At 36.7% G+C, this 23,532-nt stretch overlaps 1 protein-coding gene across 1 annotated transcript in view; it reads left to right on the top strand.

Annotated features, from left to right (window-relative positions):
• Nucleotides 1–23,532, top strand: part of clasp1a (cytoplasmic linker associated protein 1a) — a 168,387-nt gene that overhangs the window by 90,113 nt on the left and 54,742 nt on the right. The window contains 12 exon segments of the mRNA XM_055152935.1: nt 4,754–4,894; nt 5,094–5,167; nt 6,403–6,495; nt 6,603–6,748; nt 7,703–7,838; nt 8,466–8,536; nt 9,030–9,089; nt 9,861–9,938; nt 11,310–11,477; nt 12,554–12,600; nt 14,530–14,700; nt 21,356–21,463. Of these exon segments, the coding sequence (XP_055008910.1) occupies nt 4,754–4,894; nt 5,094–5,167; nt 6,403–6,495; nt 6,603–6,748; nt 7,703–7,838; nt 8,466–8,536; nt 9,030–9,089; nt 9,861–9,938; nt 11,310–11,477; nt 12,554–12,600; nt 14,530–14,700; nt 21,356–21,463 (1,293 nt within the window).

Below are 23,532 nucleotides of genomic sequence, written 5' to 3'. Positions count from 1 at the left end.
TTGCAGTGTCATTGTGATGAATGGGTTAGCTAGCAGTTTACAAGGACGGGGGCTCGGGTGGGTTAGTCACACTGTGGTCTAGTCGCTACGAGGAGTCTGGAGCCACAGGGTTGTGGGTTCAATTCATGCAAGGGTAGTAGTAGTAGTAGTAGTAGTAGTAGTAGTAGTAGTAGTAGTAGTAGTAGTAGTAGTAGTAGTAGTAGTAGTAGTAGTAGTAGTAGTAGTAGTAGTAGTAGTAGTAGTAGTAGTAGTAGTAGTAGTAGTAGTAGTAGTAGTAGTAGTAGTAGTAGTAGTAGTAGTAGTAGGTGTAGTAGTAGTAGTAGTAGTAGTAGTAGTAGTAGTAGTAGTAGTAGTTGTAGTAGTTGTAGTAGTAGTAGGTGTAGTAGGTGTAGTAGGTGTAGTAGGTAGTAGTAGTAGTAGTAGTAGTAGTAGTAGTAGTAGGTGTAGTAGTAGTAGTAGTAGGTGTATTAGGTGTAATAGTGGTAGTAATAGTAGTAATTAGTAGGCAGTAGTTTGTAGTAGTAGTTAGCAGTAGTTACTAGGCAGTGGTAGGTAGTAGTAGTAGTAGTAGTAGTAGGTGTAGTAGGTGTAATAGTAATAGTAGGTGTAGTAGTAGTAGTAGTAGTCGGTGTAATAGTGGTAGTAATATTAGTAGTTTGTAGTAGTTAGTAGTTTGTAGTAGTAGTTAGCAGTAGTTACTAGGCAGTGGTAGGTAGTAGTATTAGTAGTAGTAGTAGTAGGTGTAATAGTAATAGTAGGTGTAATAGTGGTAGTAATAGTAGTAGTAAGTAGGCATTAGTAGTTCGTAGTTTGTAGTAGTAGTTAGCAGTAGTTACTAGGCAGTGGTAGGTAGTAGTAGTAGTTACTATGTAGTAGTAGACAGTGGTAGTTAGTAGTAGGTGGTAGTTGTAGTAGTTAGTAGGTAGTACTAGTAGGTGGTAGTTGTAGTAGTACTTAGTAGGCAGTAGTAAATATTAGGAAGTAGTAGGTAGTAGTAGTAGGTAGTAGTTAGTAGTAGTAGGTAGTACTTAGTAATAGTAGGTAGTAGTAGTTAGTAGGTAGTCGTTGGTAGTAGTAGTTAGTAATAGTTACTAGGCAGTGGTATGTAGTAGTAGTAGTTATTAGGCAGTAGTAGTTAGTAGGAAGTAGTAGGTAATAGTAGGCAGTAGTAATTTGTTGTAGTAGGTAGTAATAGTTAGAAGACAGTGGTAGGTAGTAGTTAGTAGTAGTTAGGAGGTAGTAGTAAGTAGTAGTATGTCGTAGTTAGTAGTAATTGTAGGAGTAGATCTAGTAGTAGTAGATCAAGTAGTAGATCTAGTAGTAATAGTTATAGTTTTTTCATTTTTTTCTGGCGTGTGTTTTTTATTTTGTTTTGTGTCTGTGCTGAAGCTAAACGGGTGATGGTGTGAACCTGTTGCTCGCTTCCATATTGTTGAGTGTTAACCTGTTAGCGGTGTGTTTGCAGTGTCATTGTGATGAATGGGTTAGCTAGCAGTTTACAAGGACGGGGGCTCGGGTGGGTTAGTCACACTGTGGTCTAGTCGATACGAGGAGTCTGGAGCCACAGGGTTGTGGGTTCAATTCATGCAAGGGAAGAATAGAAGAAGAAGTAGTTGTAGTATTAGTAATAGTAGTAGTAGTAGTGGTAGTAGTGGTAGTGGTGGTGGTAGTAGTGGTGGTAGTAGTGGTGGTAGTAGTAGTGGTTGTAGTAGTAGTGGTGGTTGTAGTAGTAGTAGTGGTAGTAGTAGTAGTGGTGGTGGTGGTAGTAGTAGTAGTGGTGGTGGTAGTGGTGGTAGTAGTAGTAGTAGTGGTGGTAGTCATAGTAGTAGTTTGTAGGCAGTAGTTAGTTAGTAGGTAGTAGTTTGTAGTATTAGGTTGTAGTAGTTAGTAGGCAGTGGTAGGTAGTAGTAGTTAGAAGTTAGTAGTAGTAGGTAGTAGTGGTATTAGTTGTAGTAGGCAGTAGTTAGTAGTAGGGTGGTAGTAGTAGTTAGTAGGTAGTAGTTGTTGATGTAGTAGTTATAGATGTTAGTAGAAATCTTAGTAGTAGTAGGTAGTAGTAATTTGTAAAAGTTAGTAGGCAGTAGTAGTTATTAGGTAATAATTTGTAGTAGTAGGTAGTAGTAGCTAGTAGGTAGTAGTAATAGTAAGTGGTAGTAGTAGGTAGTACTACGTAGTAGTAGTAAGTAGTTAGTATTAGTTAGTAGGCAGTAGTAGTTAGTAGGTAATAATTAGTAGTAGTAGTTAGTAGGGAGTAGAAGTAGGTGGTAGTAGTGGTAGTAGTAATAGTTAGTAGGTAGTAGTTAGTAACTTAGTAGGCGGTAGTAGTTAGTAATAGTTAGTAGGTAGTAGTAGTTAGTAGGTAGTAGTAATAGTAAGTGGTAGTAGTAGGTAGTACTATGTAGTAGTAGTAAGTAGTTAGTATTAGTTAGTAGGCAGTAGTAGTTAGTAGGGAGTAGTTAGTAGGTAGTAGTTAGTAGGTAGTAGTAGTAGGTGGTAGTAGTGGTAATAGTAATAGTTAGTAGGTAGTAGTAGTTAGTAACTTAGTAGGCAGTAGTAGTTAGTAGGTAGTGGTAGTAGTAGTTAATATGCATTACTTAGTAGTAGTAGTAGGTAGTAGCAGTTAGTAAAAGTTAGTAGGCAGTAGTAGTTACTAGGTAATAATTAGTAGTAGTAGATAGTAGTAGTTAGTAGGTAGTAGTAATAGTAAATGGTAGTAGTAGGTAGTACTATGTAGTAGTAGTAAGTAGTAGTAGTTAGTATTAATTAGTAGGCAGTAGTAGTTAGTAGGCAGTAGTAGTTAATAGTCATTAGTAGTAGTTGCTGTAGTAGTTGTAGTTAGTAGTAATCACAGTAGTAGTTGATGTAGTAGTTGTAGTTTTTTCTGGAGTGTGTTTTTTATTTTGTTTTGTGTCTGTGCTGAAGCTAAACGGGTGATGATGTGAACCTGTTGCTCGCTTCCATATTGTTGAGTGTTAACCTGTTAGCGGTGTGTTTGCAGTGTCATTGTGATGAATGGGTTAGTTAGCAGTTTGAAAGGTAGAGGCTCGGGTGGTACATTTTCACATCTTTACTGTTTTGAGTAAAATGGGTGTTTTTCATTTTAAATTTGCAAACTTAGTGGAGTTAGTGGACTTTAGAATCACACCCATGATTTAGCCTTTTTTTTCCACTGAACTGTATTTAATCGATTTGAAATATATCGTGTTGAATCGAAAGTGTGCTGTATCGAAAAACGTATCGTATCGAGGTATGTATCGTATCGGCAACTTCTTAATGACACCCAGCCCTTCCGAGCAGTATCCAGTCTGCTAATCCCCTCTGTGCCCGGTGGTCACATGGGCAGGTGAAGGGAGCACATGTCTCGACCTCTGCCAAACCAGATTATAATCCAGAGTCCATAGATTAAAGATAAAACTGCTCCCGGCTCGTCGTGATGCACAGATGAGTCAAAGGCCGGACTGGAATGAGAGGGATGATGCATTTGGTCTCACAGTTGAGCCAACAGTCAGCTGGTTTATGAGGCTGTTTTAATGATTTATTGATTATTACCGTAAATTTTTGTCACGACGATAGGCTGTGTGTAGAATAGCTCCCAGCAGCTTCACTGTTACCCAGGGGTGTAGAGGACTAAACCAGAACTAAACCTGGACTGAGTGTATCGCCCGCGTAGGTTTAGTCTTGGTTTTGTCCTGGTGCACTTCTGGTTTGGTCCTGGTTTAGTCCTGGTTCAGTTCTGGTTCAGTTCTGGTTTAGTCCTGGTTTAGTTCTTCTGGTTTAGTCCTGGTTTAGTCCTGGTTCAGTTGTGGTTTAGTCCTGGTTCAGTTCTGGTTTAGTCCTGGTTTAGTCCTAGTTCAATTCTGGTTTAGTCCTGGTTCAGTTCTGGTTTAGTCCTGGTTCAGTTCTGGTTTAGTCCTGGTTTAGTTCTGGTTTAGACCTGGTTTAGTCCTAGTTTAGTCCTGGTTTAGTCCTGTTTCAGTTGTGGTTTAGTCCTGGTTCAGTTGTGGTGTAGTCCTGGTTTAGTCCTGTTTCAGTTGTGGTTTAGACCTGGTTTAGTCCTGGTTGAGTCCTGGTTTAGTCCTGGTTTAGTCCTGTTTCAGTCCTGTTTCAGTCCTGGTTTAGTCTTGGTTTAGTCCGGGTTCAGTTCTGGTTTAGTCCTGGTTTAGTCCTGGTTCAGTCCTGGTTTAGTCCAGGTTTAGTCCTAGTTCTGTTCTGGTTCAGTCCTGGTTTAGTCCTGGTTCAGTCTTGTTTTAATCCTGGTTCAGTCCGTTTTTAGACCTGGTTCAGTCCTGGTTTTAGTTTAGTTTCCACCACTGCTGTTAGCGTCACCACTTCCTGTCCAGTTTTATCTCTGTGAGGTTTTTGCTGAGTCGTGCCGAAATGAATAAATATTTAAAGATAAGGCAGGGGACGGGAAGCAGTAGATGGTTTTGGCCGACAGTGTGTTAAAAAGTACAAAAATAAAATAAAAACTTGAGCGGCGGACACTGCTGTGTTTAGAAAGAGAGATGTTTGTGTCTCAATGCTAATGCTAATGCTAACGCTAATGCTAATTTTGATTCATAATAAATATTACAACTCCACAAACTGAAGTAATCTACATTTAACAATAATCAGGTAGTCTTTATTTTAATTAATCTGAATTTTAATATGTTGTTTATTTTATGTTTTACGACACAGTAACACAACTAGTTTATTGACAATGTGCTTTTATTTTAACTAAACGTTCTTGTTTGTTTTGTCTTTTTGATTACAGATAAAAATTTTGAGGATGAAGACTCAGTGGATGGGGGCCGGTCCTCCTCCTCTTCGTCCTCCAAAGCGCCCCCTAGTGGTAGAAGGACTGTCATGAGCTCGGTGAGGAGGCCCAGCTCTGCCACAACAGCCAAAGCACCAGGTAAGAACAAATAAAGTAGTATGCAAACAAAAGAGAGAAAAAAAAGAACAACTCAAAATGTCTCATGTGTTTTACTGTTTCTACTGTTTCACAATAAAAAGAAATGAATAAAAAAGTAGTATGCATGCGTGGAATAGTTACGTTTTTACTTTTATAAAATTGTCCGGTTGTTGATATTTCTTGTTTAATGTTTTTAAAGGTAAAGAGGCGGCTGCAGGTGCTGTTGATGAAGAAGACTTTATTAAAGCCTTCGAGGATGTACCAGCCGTTCAGGTCGGTTACACACATATTGAAATAACAGGGAACGTTATAAGAATGAGACAAAATAGACAATGACAAATGACAAATGACAAAGGCTCAGTCAGGATATATTAAACAACAGCAAAACCTTTTAAATGTCCTCCCTATACAGAGCATGACTAGAACAAATACATTTTTTGATCATTACATTTCAGTTATAGTCTTCATATTCATTTAATAAAAGAGTTGTGTTTGGCCGTGACAGCAGCATGTTAAACACGCACTTACAGAGCGTTTAATAATTTTATTTTTTTATTAATTTTTTTCATTTTGTGCTTGTGTTTAAATAGTTGGTATAATTTTCAGTTCAGTTTTATTGTCTCTTTCTACAGGTCTAACTGCTCTCTATATTCACTCCTCTATCCCCTGTTCCCTCATATTAGCCCTGCTCTAATTAGAAAGTCAGGAGTTACCGTATTTTTCATACTATAAGGTGCACCAGACTGTAAGGCGCAGTATCAATAATGTTGAATTATTTAATCTATTTTCATACATAAGGTGCATTAAGCGAAATAAACGGACGACACTTGAGACTTGAGAATGATCCCTTAGCCCAGGCGTCCACGATCCATTGGCAGATTGTGGTGTAATTCGCCTCGCGTTGCCTCCCTGTCTTGGTGAATGTGTATTATAAATGTAAATGTGGGTGGATCATTTAATTATTATAATTTTTTTTTTTTTCTACGAGGCGGACTCAACTATATATTGAGTAATAATGTGTTTAATACGGCTTTGCGCACATTTGTTTAGGTTTTACAGAAACTAAACTTAAAACCACAAGGCTAATTTACATAAACTATAAGCGCTGAAAAAACAGCTCACTCCTTTTGTCCTGATGCGGTCAGCTTCTGTCAGACTCCGCGAGGCTCCTGACTATGGTAGCTGTAATGCTTCGACAATCCATCAAGTGGTGCAGCTTCGTAGTTTACCAAAGTCGTACTAAAACATTTTGACAGATTTTTGAGCGCCGTGTACCACATAAAATCAGTTTGAGGTCAGTAAACACAACCAGAATTAATACACAAGGTGCACCAGACTATAAGGCGCACTGTCGATTTTTGAGAAAATTAAAAGGATTTTAAGTGCGCCGTATAGTCTGAAAAATACTTTAGTTGGTTTCATAATAATTTAAGCTATTGCCCAGCCCTATGCTGATTTAAAGTCTGTAGAAATAGTAATTACAATATATGTCTTATATTCTTCTCCAGATTTTCTCCAACAGAGAGTTTGAAGACCAGCTGACCAAGATCCGAGAGGTTCTGTCAGATGATAAGCACGACTGGGAGCACAGGGTCGTCGCGGTAACTCCAGCCCTTCTTATACAAATCCTTTCACATTCACAGTCGTTTATCCTAATTAAATATGTTTCTGTATTATATTATATTTGTGTTCTTTTTTCCTTGTGTAGTTGAAGAAGGTGCGGTCTCTGATCCTGGCCGGGGCTCTTGACTATGAGGGCTTCTCACAGCAGCTCCGGCTCCTGGAGGCTCCGTTGAAACTGTCGGCGAAAGACCTGCGCTCTCAGGTGGTACGAGAGGCCTGCATCACTCTGGGGTGAGCAAGAACATTATAGAAAAATTAATTCGTTATTTCATTATTTATATTTGTATTTATTAAATGCTCTAGATGTTTTTAATTGTATCTTTGACTGATTTAAATACGTATTTTCTGTTTTTAAAATATCTATGCAGTAAGAAATATTAACTTTCAATCAAAAATAACCAAATATCATGATATCGTATCATCTAAGGTCTCAGAATAATATCGTGGATCATCACAATATATTGAATCACAAGACTTTTTGCTTAAATTAATAGTTATGGTGCAGCAAAAGCTAAAAAAACAGAGGGAACTACATAGACCATGATCCTTTGCTCCATTTCAGTGCAGATTACTTGAAGAAAAACTGTTCTAAACACTTTAAAATCTTACTTCTTTGGGTTAAATCTTGTCAAGGCAATTTCAGAGGGAAAAAAACTGTAAATATAAATAAATATTGTATCGTATCGAGTTGTAAATCGTGAAAATATTGCACCGAGAGTTTTGGATTCATACTTTTAGTGATCTTAATAATACTGCTATTATGTCTAGCCTAATTTTCTACACATTTTTGCGGTACTTTTATAATTTTTTCTTAGTTTTGAACTCATGATGTGACTATTTCTTCTGTTAACCGCAATAATTTTGACCCTATTAAGCCAAACACTGTTTCACAATTCATCCCATTCATTCCCAGTGGCTTTGAAGTCAACCAACACACACAATTAATTACAGATTAATGAGATTGTGTCAGAAATTTTACTAGCTGTCATAAATTGTCTACACACAGTTAGGCTAATGGAAATAAAAGTTCTTCAGGCAAAAAATGAGCTAGAAACATTTCCACTGTAAAATATTAATCCTTGAAATATTTAATTACATCCTGATGAGGCGGAACTGTGCACAAACATGTCCAAAGTGTTTTTTGGGGTTTTTAAAAATGTTTTTCTAAACTTTGTGTGCTTCCAGCCATCTGTCGTCAGTGCTGGGGAACAAGTTTGACCACGGGGCAGAGAGCGTGATGCCCACTCTGCTCAACCTGGTGCCCAACAGCGCCAAAGTCATGGCCACGTCCGGAATGGCTGCCATCAGACTCATCCTCAGGGTAATTATTGTTGTTTGTATGCAGGCCCGTCGACAGAAATTTGGGGGCCCTGGGCAAGAAGTCTCACATGGGCCCCCCTGTAATGTAAATTAAAACGAAGAGAGTTCAATTCTGGGCACCTAAAACCTTGGGGCCCGGGACAACAGACACTTCTTCCCTCTGTCTACTGCCCTGTTTGTTTGTTTGTTGCAACTATGTGTTGTGTAACTGCTGTCTCTTTGCCAGGACTCCCTTAAAAATTTAATATAAGAATTTTTATTATGTTTTTAAATAGATTTTTTTTCTGTCATAATAAAACAAAATATCTTCACACAATTTAAAATGCCACAGTGTAAAAAATAAATATAAAACTACAATTATGATATTATATAAATGAATACATGCATAGTTTTTTTTATCTGTATTGTGCAGTACTTTTGAAAGTGTTTTGTTTATGAAATTTTCTATATAAATAAAGTGGAGTGGATACTTAGATGAAACCAAATAGATATGTTTAAATAAATTCTTTTGACAAACTGTGGTCTATATTTAGGCCTGAGCTCCAGAAGCGGACGAAGGGCCTATTAGTATCGCAAAGCAATACTTCGAGTTTGTTAATATTTCTTGCATTTTTTTATTTTTTTTCAGCATACACATTACCCTCGTCTCATTCCCATCATCACCAGTAACTGCACCTCCAAATCAGTCGCTGTTAGAAGGTAAGAAAATACAACTTTCAGCCGGTATAGACCAATGTAACATTCAAATAATTTCCCTTGTGGATCAATAAAGTTTGTCTAAGTCTACTATGACATTATGATATCAATTTAAAGTGTATGTTTACATTGTCACACATGGTAAAACTGGGACTAAACCTGGACTAGGACAAAGCCAAACTGGGCTTAAACCAAGACTAAAACAGGACATAACGGGGACATGTGTGAATGCAATTATAGACTAGAAAAACAATGTAAACGCTTTATAAAAATGTAAGTTAAATATCTACATGCAACTGCCAAAAATTGCATATTGTACAGTGATTAGCTCTTCCATTTAATCACTAATAGGTCCTGGGTGTACTTTCTTCAAAATAGTTCTTGAATAATAATAATTAATCTTATTTTTTTAACCATAAATGTTAAATCATAGAATTGAGAGCTGCTTCTTATAATCTGCTCAAATTTATAACTTGTCTTTGTGATTTCTTTTCAGACGCTGTTATGAGTTCCTAGACCTTATGTTACAAGAATGGCACACAAACACACTAGAAAGGTAAGAAAAATACTTTACCAAAACACTGTCGTAGTGATCAACCATTAAAGGTCCGTTATGCTATTTTCTGATATATGTTATAATGATTCCTCATCAAAACATACCTGGAGTTGTGTTTTGTTTCATTCAGACATGTTTAACACAAAATTATCCTGCATATTTAAGATGACTTATTCTCTCAAACAAAAAAAAACACATGTCGTAATGCAGGATGTGCTCCACTGTGTTTTTAAACTCCATACTAAATAATATACTATATATTAAACAAAAAAATAAAAAGTAGTTGCTGACTTGAAAACTATATTTGGAGATGTAGACAGACTAATAATAAATGGTTACTCAAACATGTGTGTATGAAACAAAACACAACTCCAGGTCTGTTTTTGAGGAGGCAACAACATTATACCATGACTTAAAGCTCACAGGAGCCAATTTTGCGCAATATAGATCCTTTAACTACACACTAGATGCCCAGAACCCCTATATAATGTTGCCCTTTCGAGATGTATTGACATTTAAGTTATAGAATATTTAAGTTAGCTGTGAGAACTGGCTGGGTGAGTAGGTGATGATGCCCAGAAAATAAATTAATCTTAAAAAAAAAATCCTCATTATCGAATCGTCCAATCATGAACTGACCCAGCATCTCCATGACAACCACATATGAGGCTTTATATGGAGCAGGAGAGACACTGTGGGTAGTTTTAGTCTTTTCCCATAGAGAAAAGAGATAGGACCAGATGAGCTGATGATGTTCCCTTACTACCCCAGACATGTGGCCGTGCTGACAGAGACCATCAAGAAAGGAATCCATGACGCAGACTCTGAAGCTAGGTCCATCGCAAGGAAGTAAGTGTAATTTTTTATGCTCTAAAATACTGAAATACACAAAAAAATATGATATTACAAGGGTAGTTTGCAGAGTTTGACGGTTTGACAGCAACATTTGCCAATTAATTGCTGTAGATTTTCATTGTTTTCCTCATCTTGATGTTGTAAAAAATGTAATGTAAACTCTTAAAAAGCAGTATTTTTATTATATATATTTGATCCCTGTCAAGATTAATTTTGTAGGCTAGTGCCAGAAGTATGTTTATTTACTATTTATACACAAAACCATCACAACTACTGTAACTTTTGCGAAAACAGACCCTTTAAAATGTTTTTTTCAAGCCCTGCGTCGTAAATACAGTAGCATTGTCTTCAAGAGCAACACCACTTAAAAATATTAATACTCAAATATTTGTATCACGTATGGACCTGACCTGAAGTAATGTCCAAGTAAGATTAAAAACATATTTGATAAAAACACTTTTCAAGTATTACATAGAGCAACTCGTATGTAATATCTGATTTATGATTCAGCATTAATGTACAGGTGATCATCAGACAAATTATTAAATACATATCCTTGTTGTTTGGAAAAGTAGGGCTCCAAAAGTATAAAAAAAAGAATATCTTATCTAGGGATATAACAATAACCGAAAAATCGTGATATCGTATCGTCAAAGTTCTCATAATAATATCGTGGACCATCACAGTATATCGAATTACAAGACTCTTTGCTTAAATTAAGAGTTACGGTGCAGCAATAGCTAAAAAAAGACAGACAGACAAATGGTTCTAAGCACTTTTAAGTCTTAGTTCTTTGGATTAAGTCTTGTCCAGGCATTTTAAGAGGAAAAAGTTGCATATTAACCTCCATAAAACATTGCAATAAATATCGTACTGTGAGATGTATATCATGTAAACATTGTACGGAGAGATTTGGATATTGTTACATCCCTAATCGTGAGACACCCCACCATATTGTGAGCTTTCCCATGATATCACAATAAATATCGTACTGTGAGGTTCATACCATGATGATCTAATCTTATCTGAAAGTATGGTGTGTCAGTTTCAATAATGAGCATAGGTTTTGTAATAAAATGTTAGTGCTAAGTAAGAATTATTTTTGTCAGGCAGCTTTGTTTTATCTGCTTTTACATGTTTCAGCTTCTTCCAGTAGGTTTCTTCACCAAAATATTAATTAGAAATCTGAAAACTACTCTTAAAAGTACAATTTTGTTTCATTTAATTTAATTTAACTGTGCAAATGTGACAGAAGTTATACCCCACATTTGGATCATGGTAAAATCAAACTTAAATAATAAAATAAACAAGTAAATAGTTATCTAAAATAGTAGTTCAAATAATACGTTTTTGGTGTTGTTCCAGATGTTACTGGGGCTTTCATGGACACTACAGCCGAGAGGCAGAGCACCTGTTCCAGGCGTTGGAGTCGACGTATCAGAAGGCTCTGCAGTCCCACCTCAAGAGCTCAGACAGCATCGTGTCTCTGCCTCAGTCTGACCGCTCCTCCTCTTCCTCACAGGAGAGCCTCAAGTAAGAATCACAACGTTTCAAAATTAGTGCAATTACTCGATAAGAAAAAATATGTGCGAGGTAAGTTTAGTTAAAGCCACATTATGTAATGTTTAGCTAAAGAAATAGAATGAAATTTCCATGGAGAATCTTCGAAAATATGGACGTGCCACCTCCCAAAAGTTACATACTGTTTATCTCATTGTGTTAATTATTATTTAACGATTTTATGTTAATATGTGTTTAACTTATAAAACCAGCTCAAGTACATGTATTGGCATAACTGGAAATTGATTTTGTTATTTGATTTAAGTGTTTTCTTTCCTCTTTTCTGAATGGAGTTAATGTAGTTTTTAAGATTTCCACAATTTAGATGCCAAATCCAAAAAAGTAGTGAACAGATTAAGGAAAGTAGATTTATATTATTTTAAATATTGTATTTTGAATCTGACCCTTTAAAAAATAGATTAAATTGCAAATCTTTTACTTATTCAACACTGAGATAACCTAAAACTCACATAATTTGTACTTTTTTATTTTTGTGTGTGTTTCTTTTATCGACTTTTAGTTACCATCTCAGCTTTATCGTTTCCGTTGCAGTAAATGACCGTAAAAGCTGCTAATGCACGAGGCTTGTTGGATATAAAAGGATAAACATGCAGGATTATTGTGGTTTGGTGAGGCCACGTTTGCACAGATCCCATTAAGGAGCAGTGTTTAATGACTCAGACTCAATCAATCAGCTGCTCTCATCCAGGAAACATACCAAACATTACAACATACTTACACTACTATTAGTCTTGACTGGTGCATTGTTAAAGGTACTGTACTCATTTTTGCTCTATATAATAAAGTAAAATTTGTTTTGCCTGAGTATTGGATAGATAGACAGATATTTTACTGATCCTGAGGGAAATTATGAATTTTTATAGTAAAAAAAAAAAAGACCTCTATGTGCTTTCTGCATTTTAATCGTCCACAAAACAGGGAGTAAAGCTGGTTGTTGTTGTTGTTTTGCTGTTTTTGTTGGTAAAAAATCTGATCCTGTCCTTTTTATAGCTTTGACTGACTTTATCTTTTGTTGTTTTCTTTTCCAGTCGCCCACTTTCTGTGAAAAGTGTCATTGGAGGGAGCATGACCAGAAGTAAGTCACTTATTAGAATTCACTTTTCATTTTATTTTAGCGGTGTATATAGCAATACAATTAATAATAATAATAATAATAATAATAAAATAATAAATAATAATAATAATAATAATAAATCATAATAAATAATAATAATAATAATAAATAAATATAACCCCATATTTAAATACATATTTTTGTATATTGTGGGAAAATCTGTATTGTAGAAATGCTAGATTTTCTCTAAAATTATGGTCATGTAGGGCATATATTGACAAAAAAAAGGGAACTAAGTAGACACAAGAGTTTAGAATTCAATGTACTGTAAATATCTATTATAGTAGTGTAATAATAGTACAGTTTAGTATAGAATTTACTACTGTCATGTCCCTATTTAAATTGTCAATTAGGTAGTTACACTGTCCAGCCCAAAAAAAAGTCACCACCAACTAGAAAAGCACTCAGAGAGCGCAGACCTCCGCCAAGGACTACAGTCCCCCTCATATTAATTGTGTTTTCCATAAATATTTGTCTCGTATCTTTCAATTTGGAATATGAAAGAGGATCCCATTGTCCATCCCTGAGTCAAATTTCATGGGGTTTGGTCAATAATTAACCGAGATATTGAGAAACAAAATTTTTGGCCCCATTTACCACAATGTTAACTAAAATTTCAAAGTGATCCAGAATCCAGGATTTCTTCCAGATCACCCCCAAAATGAAATCAGTTCTTCCTTTTCACATTTCCAACAAATCCTGAAAATTTCATCAAAATCGGTCCATAACTTTTTGAGTTATGTTGCTAACAGACAAACAGACAAACAAACAAACAAACAAACAGACAAACGCCGGCAAAAACATAACCTCCTTGGCGGAGGTAATAAAAAAGTCACACACTCTAATATTTCTTTGGCCCGCCTTTAGCTTTGATTATGTACGCATTCACTGTGTCATTGTTTTGATAAGCTTCTGCAGTGTCACAAGATTTTTTTCCATCCATTGTTGATTACATTTTTCACCAAGATCTTGCATTGATGATGGTCGAGTCTGACCACTTCCTAAAGATTCTCAGTGGGGTTAAGGTCTGGACTCTGTGGTGGCCAATCCATGTGTGAAAATGTTGTCTCATCCCTGAACCACTCTTTCACAATTTGAGCTCGATGAATCCTGGCATTGTCATCTTGGAATATGCTCGTGCCACCAGGGAAGAAAAAAATCCACTGGTCATTCAGTATGTTCAGGTAGTCAGCTGACCTCATTCTTTGAGCATGATGGGTGAAGATGGGTCTGGCCACCTGTTTCCTTCTGGCAGACGCTTCAGGTCAATTCCAATTAGGACCAACAGACTCAGGGACAGCTTCTTCCTCAAAGCTGTCACCATACTTGAATAAAACAAATTAACAGTTCTCATTTTTATTAATTCTTGCACTTCGACGGAGCAGCTCTGAATTTCATTATGCTATTAAAATGACAATAAAAGCTTTCTCTTCTATTTCTCTTCTATTTCTTCCTCAAAGACGCTGGGTCCCTACTATCCTTACAGTTTTTAATAATATGATGGACAATAACCCAATAACCCAATTTTACTAGTTTCTGCAATCTCCTTAGATGGTTTCTCTGCTTGATGCATGCCAATGACTTGACCCTTCTTAAACAGACTAACATCTTTTTCACAGCCACAGGATGTGTCTTTTGACTTGGTTGTTTAAGAAATGAGAACTCATTGCACCAGTTGGGGTTACATAACTTGTTGCCAGCTGAAAGATAATTGCCTATGCAGTAATTATCTAACAGGAGGCTCATACTTATTTGCTTAGTTAAATCCAGGTGGCGACTTTTTTTTTTTTTTTTTTTGGACATGCAGTACAGTTCACCTGCTGCTAATTCCACCTTTCCTCACTAGATGGTGCTATTGCTCTGCTCTAACTGTCCTTCTTCTGTTTTCAGGTAAACTGGTGAGCTCGCGGGTGCCCTCTCAGTCCGGCTCGCTCCAGCGCTCCCGCAGTGACATCGACGTGAACGCAGCGACCACCGCCAAATCTCGCCTGACCACTGTCCCCGCCCCCTCGGCATTCAGCTCCGCCTCCGCTCTACCTCCGGGCTCCTACGCCTCTTTAGGTAATGCAGAGGAAAGACTTGAAACCTGTCCTGTAGCATTTGGAAGGGATAATAATTTAAAAAGTCAGCCAGAGATACATTTTTTTTGTTTTTTCCCACAAAAGGACACACCCATCCCCACTACCCACTGGCCGAATATACAAAAAAAAAAAAAAAATAAATAAAATAATAATAATAATAATAATAATAATAATAATAATAAATAATAAATAAATAAATAAATAATAAGGATTAAATGAATAAGAATGATAATAGTAATAGTAGTAGTAATAGATAAATTCAATTAATATATAATATACAAAAAAGAAAGACAGAGTTATTCCCTAAATTTAGCGACAATTGTTTTAATTCTGTTCGAAATGGAGGCAAGAAAGAAGATTATATTTATCTTTTTAGTCTTAGTTTGGACAGCAATAGTGTTTTCAGTAGGGATGTAACAATATCAAATCTCTCTGTACGATATTTTCACGATATGCATCTCACGGTATGATATTTATTGCGATATTTTGTGGAGGCTGACAAAACTGTGAATACACTACTTTTTTCTCTTAAAATGCCTTGACAAGATTTAATCTAAAGAACTAAGATTGATTTAAAAGTGCTTAGAACTGTTTTTCTTCATGTAGTCTGCAGCGAAACAGAGCAAAGGATCATGGTCTATGTAGTTCCGTCTATTTTTTTAAGCTATTGCTGCACCATAACTCTTTAATTTAAGTGAAGAGTCAATATATTGTGATGGTCCATGATATTATTGTGAGACCTTTGACGATACAATTAGGGCTGGGTATCAGTAAGAAGTTGCCGATAAGATACGATACATATATTGATACAGTGAGCTTTCTATTCGATACGATATATTTCAAAACGATTCGATACGGTTCAATAAAAAATAAAGCCTAACTCATGGCTGTGATACTAAAAGTTTTTGTTAAACCACTTCTTATGTAAAGTTAATATAAAAACACGCATTTTAATCATCAAAACAGTGAAAATGTCAAATGTGTCTGACCTCGCAGCGTTAGAATTCATTCAGTCGACGGTAGGCGGTATTTTTTATTTATTTAACCAATCGCTGCTATTTGAGGCTAACTGGTATATTAAGCTTTTCCCAAATCCCGTAGGAAGAAGGGCAATATCGTCTTTCCCCTTGATAAAATTCATCAAACCTTCTCTTTGTTCCGGCTTTAAATCCTCGAACTCGGGCATCGTTGCCAACACAGAATGTATGACTCTTCGCTGATTGGCTGGTGCCCGAACTCGCACTTCCGGGTTTTTTGCGAACTGTCTAATGCAGGGGTGGGCAAACTTTCTGACTCGTGGGCCACAAAGAGTTCTAAAATTTCACGTAAGGGCCGGACCAGGGGCAAATGGATGGAGATTTTTAGTAATCCACCTCATAAGAGAAAAAAATAAGTAATAATTATTTAAATATCCCATAATCGAAAATCATTACAAAGCGTTAACAACAAAATATCTGTCTTTCAAATCCCACGGTTTCAACTATTTATTGAAACGACTTTTAAAACACTGAAAATTATTATTACTATTATTCAAGTTCGGCAGGCTGGATTAAAAAGATTAAAGAGCTGCATATGGGCCAAAAATTACACAATTTTCTCAATGGCTTTTACCAGGAACTGGACAAAGAAACTCAAATCTCGATATTAGATGTGTGTATTGACAAATTTCTGTTTCTAATGTGCCAAAAATACCAACAAGCCCCTCCCCTTCTCCTCTTTTTTCATTCTCGTCCAATGGCTGAACACTTTCTTTCACTAATAACGATGCAGCCCCCTCGTCCTCCTCTCCTGGTTTTACCCAATTATTACTACTAATTTGTTCCTCTGCACCTCTGCTTCCCCCTCACTGCTGCACCGCCTCTTTTATACCACCAGATGGCACTCCCGGTAAAGCGGATGGTAAGGCTGGACTGGTCTACTGTACATCTCCCTATGTCTGTCTCATATGTTGTTCTTTCCGAAGTCTTGTTTTTCTTCTCGAGTCCCAGTGGCTTCTGTGGACTTCTGCATGGACTTTCTCTGCATGGGCTGTAACCCTAATGTCCATTCTTCATTCTCTAGGGCTGTGTGTAGATCTGGTGTTTGTTGTTACAGGAAAGTGGAGCGTGCACTACCAGTTAATAGTTTGAACACACTTTTACGCTGATGCTTCTTCCTTATTTCCTTGGTTATTTGCATTTTAGACTCTCTCTGGAGTAGGGATGGGCATTTGATGAAATTTTCTTAATCGATCGTCGGAAGAATTAACGATCGATTATCGATTAATCGTTTTTATATTAAAATGATCATCATTATTATTACTATCTGCACTACTAATCTGCATAAATAAATTCAACTTTACGACATATAAACCGTAACGACTCTAGAGCCACATCAATCCGTTTGACATTATAATGTGTTTAATTCAGTTTTGCGCAACTCTCACAGAAACAAAACTTAAAACCGCATCGCTAATTTGCATAAACTCAGCGAAGATAAAACTACAGCTCTTGTGCGCTGAGGCAATTTCTGTTGGATTAAAAGACATGACTCAGTGGAATACAGGTTAGTGTGACCATATTTGCGTTTGTCAAAACCAGGACACCGTACGGGGGAGGGAGGTGGGGACTCGTCATCGACATTGAGCGACTCTCACCTGGTAAAACTTTTTCCCACTGGACACCGAAACATATGTTCCTGCTTTGTACACTGTGCACATGGACTCACACTTGTCCCGACCGGAACGGAAAGTGTGGAATTTCTTGTACAACTCATCGTTAAATACGCATTTGTGCTTCAGTACGCTGCAGACTGACCGAATGTTTGTGTTTGCTCGCTCCTTCTGAGTGCAGAGACACATGTACGAACCCCTGTTTGGTCACACTACACTATGCACAGCAACCTACATTCGGTTTGTCGATTAAAATTAACGTAATCGATGAAATTCTTAATGATCAATTATCGATTAATCGATTAATCATGCTCATCCCTACTCTGGAGGCATCAGTATGAATGGACCCATGTATAACTTGGCAAACAAAAAATATTTCTTTCACTTTTGGCATTTCTTGACCCATACATTTAAAAAAAAAAACATTTAATGAATGAGGAGGTGTGTCCAAACTTTTGACTGCTAGTACATAAAAAATGGTGCCATACTTGTTTGAGGTTCAAAAGGTCCTGTACCTGATTTTTACTTAATGTGAAAAACAGAAGTAGTTCAGTAGTGGTTCAAAGTTATTTCTCACTTACCTTTTACATTCTGCACATTCTGTACAACGTGATGAGTTTATAAGCACTTTTCACAACTTTCAGAAGCCAGAGCAGAGTTTTGCAATCACACTGAAGATAACAAAAACTAGCATGGTAACAGCACACTTTCTGAATACAGGGCCTTTAAGTAAAGTTGTATAAAAGCCCAGGCCTACAAATATAATAGATTATCCTTCCATATTGGTTTTCCGAGGAAGTTGTGTGACCCCTTTTCCTGGGACAGTGCGACTCTGATGTTGGTGGCAGAAAAAGTTGAGAGTTAGAGTTAGAAGACAGCTACGCCCACTGTGACGTGTAAATATGAAGTGTTTTCATTGTGTTTGGACACTTTAGTGGTTTAAATGACAATTTCAGTCACTTGTATTACTGTGGCACCTTACTCACTGCCTATGGGTTTGGTAATCGTGGCCAATATCGAACAAATACTTGATTTAACAAACTTTAATGTCCCTAAGGTTGTAACAAAAGAGAAATCATAACATAAAATCAAATGCAAATTTCAAAAATTAAAGTGGTAGCATTTTCATAAGATGAGGGATAATAATACGTTTCAAGCTCGGACGTGAGCAGTTGCAGTGAAATGTTGTATTATTATTTTTAAATATAATATATAATACATTTGTTTTAGGCTTCTATATTTAAAGTGCACTGCAACTTTTCTGGTGGATTATGTGCCTCATGTTTGTCTCCATGAAGATGTTATTCCATTTGTCAAGAATGTTCCTCTCTGTGGCATTAAACTCCTCCATCTTGCAGTTGTGAAATTACAGGTGTTATTATTACTAAAGAAACATCTTGAATAACGTGCACCCTCACTGCGAGCTGCTGGTCATCATGGAGATTAATAGGTGTAATGCCATTCTGTCGAATATTCTGGGTAAAGTAATAACATCTCTATGGAGACGAGCCAATGAAATATTACCAAGTGCACTTTTAAAACAAGAAATGAACAAGGAATGTAGAAAGATGTTTGAACCATGAGCCACATGTTTTGTTTTCTTGTTCTAATTTTATGAAGCTACATTATAATTAATTTAACAGATAATTCTCAAAAATTGATTAAAAAAAACATCAGGATATGAGTCTGATCACCTGATACTAATTGATTCAGTAGTTTTGTCCAGTCCATTGAACTGAATGCTTGAAAAATGCAGTGTTTCTAATGCAAGGATAGACTTTTTCTTTATAATACAAGAACTTCTCCAACTGAAAACCCCACACAACCACGAGAAGTTCTATAGGGACTTCTTGAAATAATTGCCCTGATTTGATCTCCTGAGTTTCACCGCTGCTTTTGTCATAAGCGCTGCTGTTTACAGACTTGTTAAAGCGTTCACAGAGTTGTAAAAGTCTGTTTTATGAATGAGCCTGATTGTAAGTGTCAGAGGGCACTTATTTTTAACTCTCTGTACGAATCTTATCTGTGAGAGCAAATATCTTAGTGTGTTGAGTAACCGGTTTATGAGACGTCAGACGTGAACCCAAATGACTCTTTTTATGGTTGATAATATTTGTACAACATTAAAGGTCCATTGTGTAACTTTTCTCATGGACTGTTGTTAGGTCTGCCTAACACAAAGAGGTTATTCATTTTCATACAAGTGATTGGTACATTATAAATCAAAGAATTGTAGTTACATAAATGGTTAACTCATAGGCATAGAATATCACACAAGTATTTAGCAAATATGGGATAATAAAATTATTCTGACAACTGTTTGTCAACTGCTTCTTTCTATGGATGTGTCATTTCTCTGCCTGGAATGATCCACAGTATGGCATTAAACAGCTGCCTCACATTTATTAAATTATAGGTGGTTTTATAGCTCAAAAAATTGCCTCAAAATAAAAAAAAAACTAAACAAAAAAACACCATTCTGAGTGTGAGTGGGGTCGCTGCTCTACAGATCTGACCTGTAAATTGGTCTGGTTTGGTCTCCATGAAGATAGAAATGTTTAATATCACACTGTGAAACATTCCAGACAAATCAATAACATCTCCATGGAGAAAAGCATTTTTATTAAATTACACAATGCACCTTTAAATAGAATGTGTTTTTGACACTCCATGTCATTTCCAGTCTGTACATCACTGGTTCTTTTTCTCTAGTGCCCCTAAATTTAGTTTTGCTCTCTGAATAATATTTTCAAAGTATAGATAGATGGTATAAATCTATTTTCTAGTATCTTGTTAATTATACTCATTATATACTCAGATTTCCCCAACATACAGTTCTTAAAATTAAAACTTACTGCAAAGAACATTTTTATTTTTGCTAACTTCTTTTAACCTGAAGTAATTCCATACGTCTGGTTTGGAAACACTGCTGTACAACACCAATTACCTCTGATTTATTTATTTATTTTTTTAGTTTATTGTTTATTGATAGGATCCCCATTAGTGCATGTCAAACTCAGGCCCGGGGGCCAAATTTTGCCTGTGATATGATTTGGCTCGTGAGAGCATATCAAATATGTATTAGAGCTGGCCCGCTGGCTACAGAGACATTATTTATTCAAAATGTTGTCATTATTTTATGTTATGCTTGTTCTGGATTCAATGTTTAAGCAAAACTATCATTTATTTTAATAAGATTAATAAGCATATCTTGAAAGAGAAAACGTGCAGATGTTGACATTTTTCAATAAATATTTAGTTTGGCCCATGGCTTAGTGCCAGCTTTTAATTTTGGCCCTCTAGCCCTCTGTGGATTTGAGTTTGACACCCCTGTATTTTACCAATTCATTAAAAAAGATTTTGGTTGTTTATGACTGTAATTCTCAAACCTTTCAGGCCAGGACCACCAAGATTACAACACACACTGCACTTGAATTAACACCTATAATAATTTCAAGTGACCTCAATAACAGAAATGAAACATACTGTCCTAATAAATTTTAAATATATAGATTAAATATAGTGCCCTTGAAATCATCTTGAAGCTCAGTGTCTCCATGAGTCTGTTTTGGAAACTCCAGGTATAAAATAGAATGGGAACACATACTACATTATGAATATATATGACATTTATTGTTTGTTTGTCTTTCTTCTAAACTGGGTCGGACATAGTAGTTTGCCATTCATTACAATGTGCATGGTGAGTACTAGCCATATTTAACAATGTAAAATAAATAATATACAAAATATTAAAACATATAACAAAAATATTACAATCTGAATTCACCATACTCTACCATATAAGCACATTTTTGGCAGATACTATTGACCCCAGCTGTCTGTTCCCCCTCTGTTTTTCAGGAGCTCTATCTCCTCATCTGGATCATTCTATCTCCCCAGATATTTCTTCATTCACAGATATGTTAAGGCCCCACTGAAATCATTACTTATTTTTAACATTTTTGTGATTATTATGTCCCTGTAGGTCGGGTTCGCACCAGGAGAACCAGCTCTGGCAGTGTGGGCGCAGCTAGTCCGTCGGTGGTGGACAGCAGGGGGCGCAGTCGAGCGAAAGTGGTCTCCCAATCTCAGCGTATGTACTCAGAATCCACCGACATCACAGTAATAAACAAATGACAATGTTTTTTTTTCTCCATATTTCATACATGTCTAAGTATGATCGAGTAATTTCAGAGGTCATACTAGATTTTCATGTTTGTGTGATTTTTCTTAGCACAAAAAAGAAGTAATTAAAATGAAATTAAACTAAACAAGTTGCTAAGAAACTGTCACAGACTTCATGTAGTTGTTCTTACCTGCATGTGTAGTTCTTGTGGTAGATTCTGTTCAGACTTGGCTTTAAAACTCCGTATTTTAACTGTTGGCAAATTCACTTTAAGCTATAGTACATGTAGTTTATCAACAATTAAGTAGTAGAAGTAGTAGTAACAACACTAGTAGTTGTAGTAGTAAAAAACAGTAGTAACGCAATTGTTGTAGTACCGTATTTTTTGGACTATAAGGCGCATCGGATTATAAGGCGCAATATCAATAATGTTGAATTCTCTCGTCTATTTTCATACATAAGGGGCACTGGATTATAAGGCGCATTAAGCGAAACAAACGGACGACACTTGAGACTGATCCCTTAGCCCAGGCATCCACGATCCATTGGCAGATCGTGGTGTAATTTGCCGGGTGTTGCCTCCCTGTCTTAGTGAATGTGGGTGGATAATTTAAGTTTTTTTTACTTCCTACGAGGAGGACTCAAATATACATTGAGTAATAATGTGTTTAATGCAGCTTTGCGCACATTTGTTTACATTTTACAGAAATGAAACTTAAAACCACATGGTTCATTTGCATAAACTATAAGCGCTGAAAAAAAACAGCTCTCTACTCGTGCACTGATGCGGTCAGCTTCTGTCAGACTTACTCCACGAGGCTCCTGACTACAGTAGCCGTAATTCTCTGATAGTCCATCAAGGGGTGTGGCTTCGTAGTTTACCAAAGTTGTACTAAAACATTTTGACAGATTTTTGAGCGCCGTGTACCACATAAAATCAGTTCAAGGTCAGTAAACACAACCAGAATTAATATACATAAGGTGCACTGGATTATAAAGCGCACTGCTGATTTTTGAGAAAATTAAAGGATTTTAAGTGCGCCTTATAATCCGAAAAATACGGTACTTAAAGCAGTAGAGGCAGTAGAGGAGTAGTAGTATGAACAGTGGAAGCAGTAGTTGTAGTAGTACAGCCAGGGCAGTAGAGAGAGGGAGGCGGTTGTTGCAGTTGAAGCTGAAGTAACAACTGTAGAAGTAGTAGTTTCAGTAATAGCAACAGTAGGGGTAGTATTTGCAGTAGTTGGTGTAGTAGTAACTATTGTAGTAGCAGTAGTCGAAGTAGCAGCAGCAGTAGCAGTAGGGGTACACAAACAATTAGAAGAATGAGTGGTAATAGCAGTACAGCCAGTAGGAACAATTGTAGTAGGAGTAGCAGTAATATGGCAGTATCAGTTGCAATAGCAGCAGTAGTAGTGCTGGTAGTAACAATAGTAGTAGTAATAGTAATAGTAGCAGTAGTAGTAGTAGTAGACTCACTGTTTTATCCTCAGCTGTCCATCATTGACTTTTGTAATGCCATGTTTGAACTGAATCTTAGTTAGTGACACTGACCACCTGTGACTCGTCTCAACTCTTGTACTAATGATACAAACAATATTTATACTACAGCGAAAGGCGTTCACAGGCGCTCAGTGCATGCTACTACATTTACATAACCCTGTGTCTCATATTTTCCACCTGTCCTGCCTACTGCCTCTACCATTCAGGATCCAGATCAGCCAATCCCATCAGTGGTAAGGCCCCATCGCCCTCATCACCTTCATCACCCTCTAGCCCACAAGGAGAGCTTTGCACGGCCACGTTTTGGTGTTTTTTTTAATGTTATTTACAACATTTTAGCGGCACTTTCCCACACTGTACTCCCCATGTCATTTACTCTTATTTGTTGGATATCCATTTTGTGTTTGGTTAAAGGTGCATTGTGACTTTTCTGGTGGTGTATAAGCAATCTACTACTGTCCAAGGAGATTAGTATTGCTTTGCTGAGAATGTTCCACAGTATGGTATTGAGGCAGCACAGTGGTTAAGTGGTTAAG

Source organism: Boleophthalmus pectinirostris, unplaced genomic scaffold (assembly GCF_026225935.1).
Source record: "Boleophthalmus pectinirostris isolate CB_2022bp ecotype Guang Dong unplaced genomic scaffold, ASM2622593v1 HiC_scaffold_1, whole genome shotgun sequence".
NCBI lineage: Eukaryota > Metazoa > Chordata > Actinopteri > Gobiiformes > Gobiidae > Boleophthalmus > Boleophthalmus pectinirostris.
This window is presented reverse-complemented; position numbering and strand designations above follow the sequence as displayed.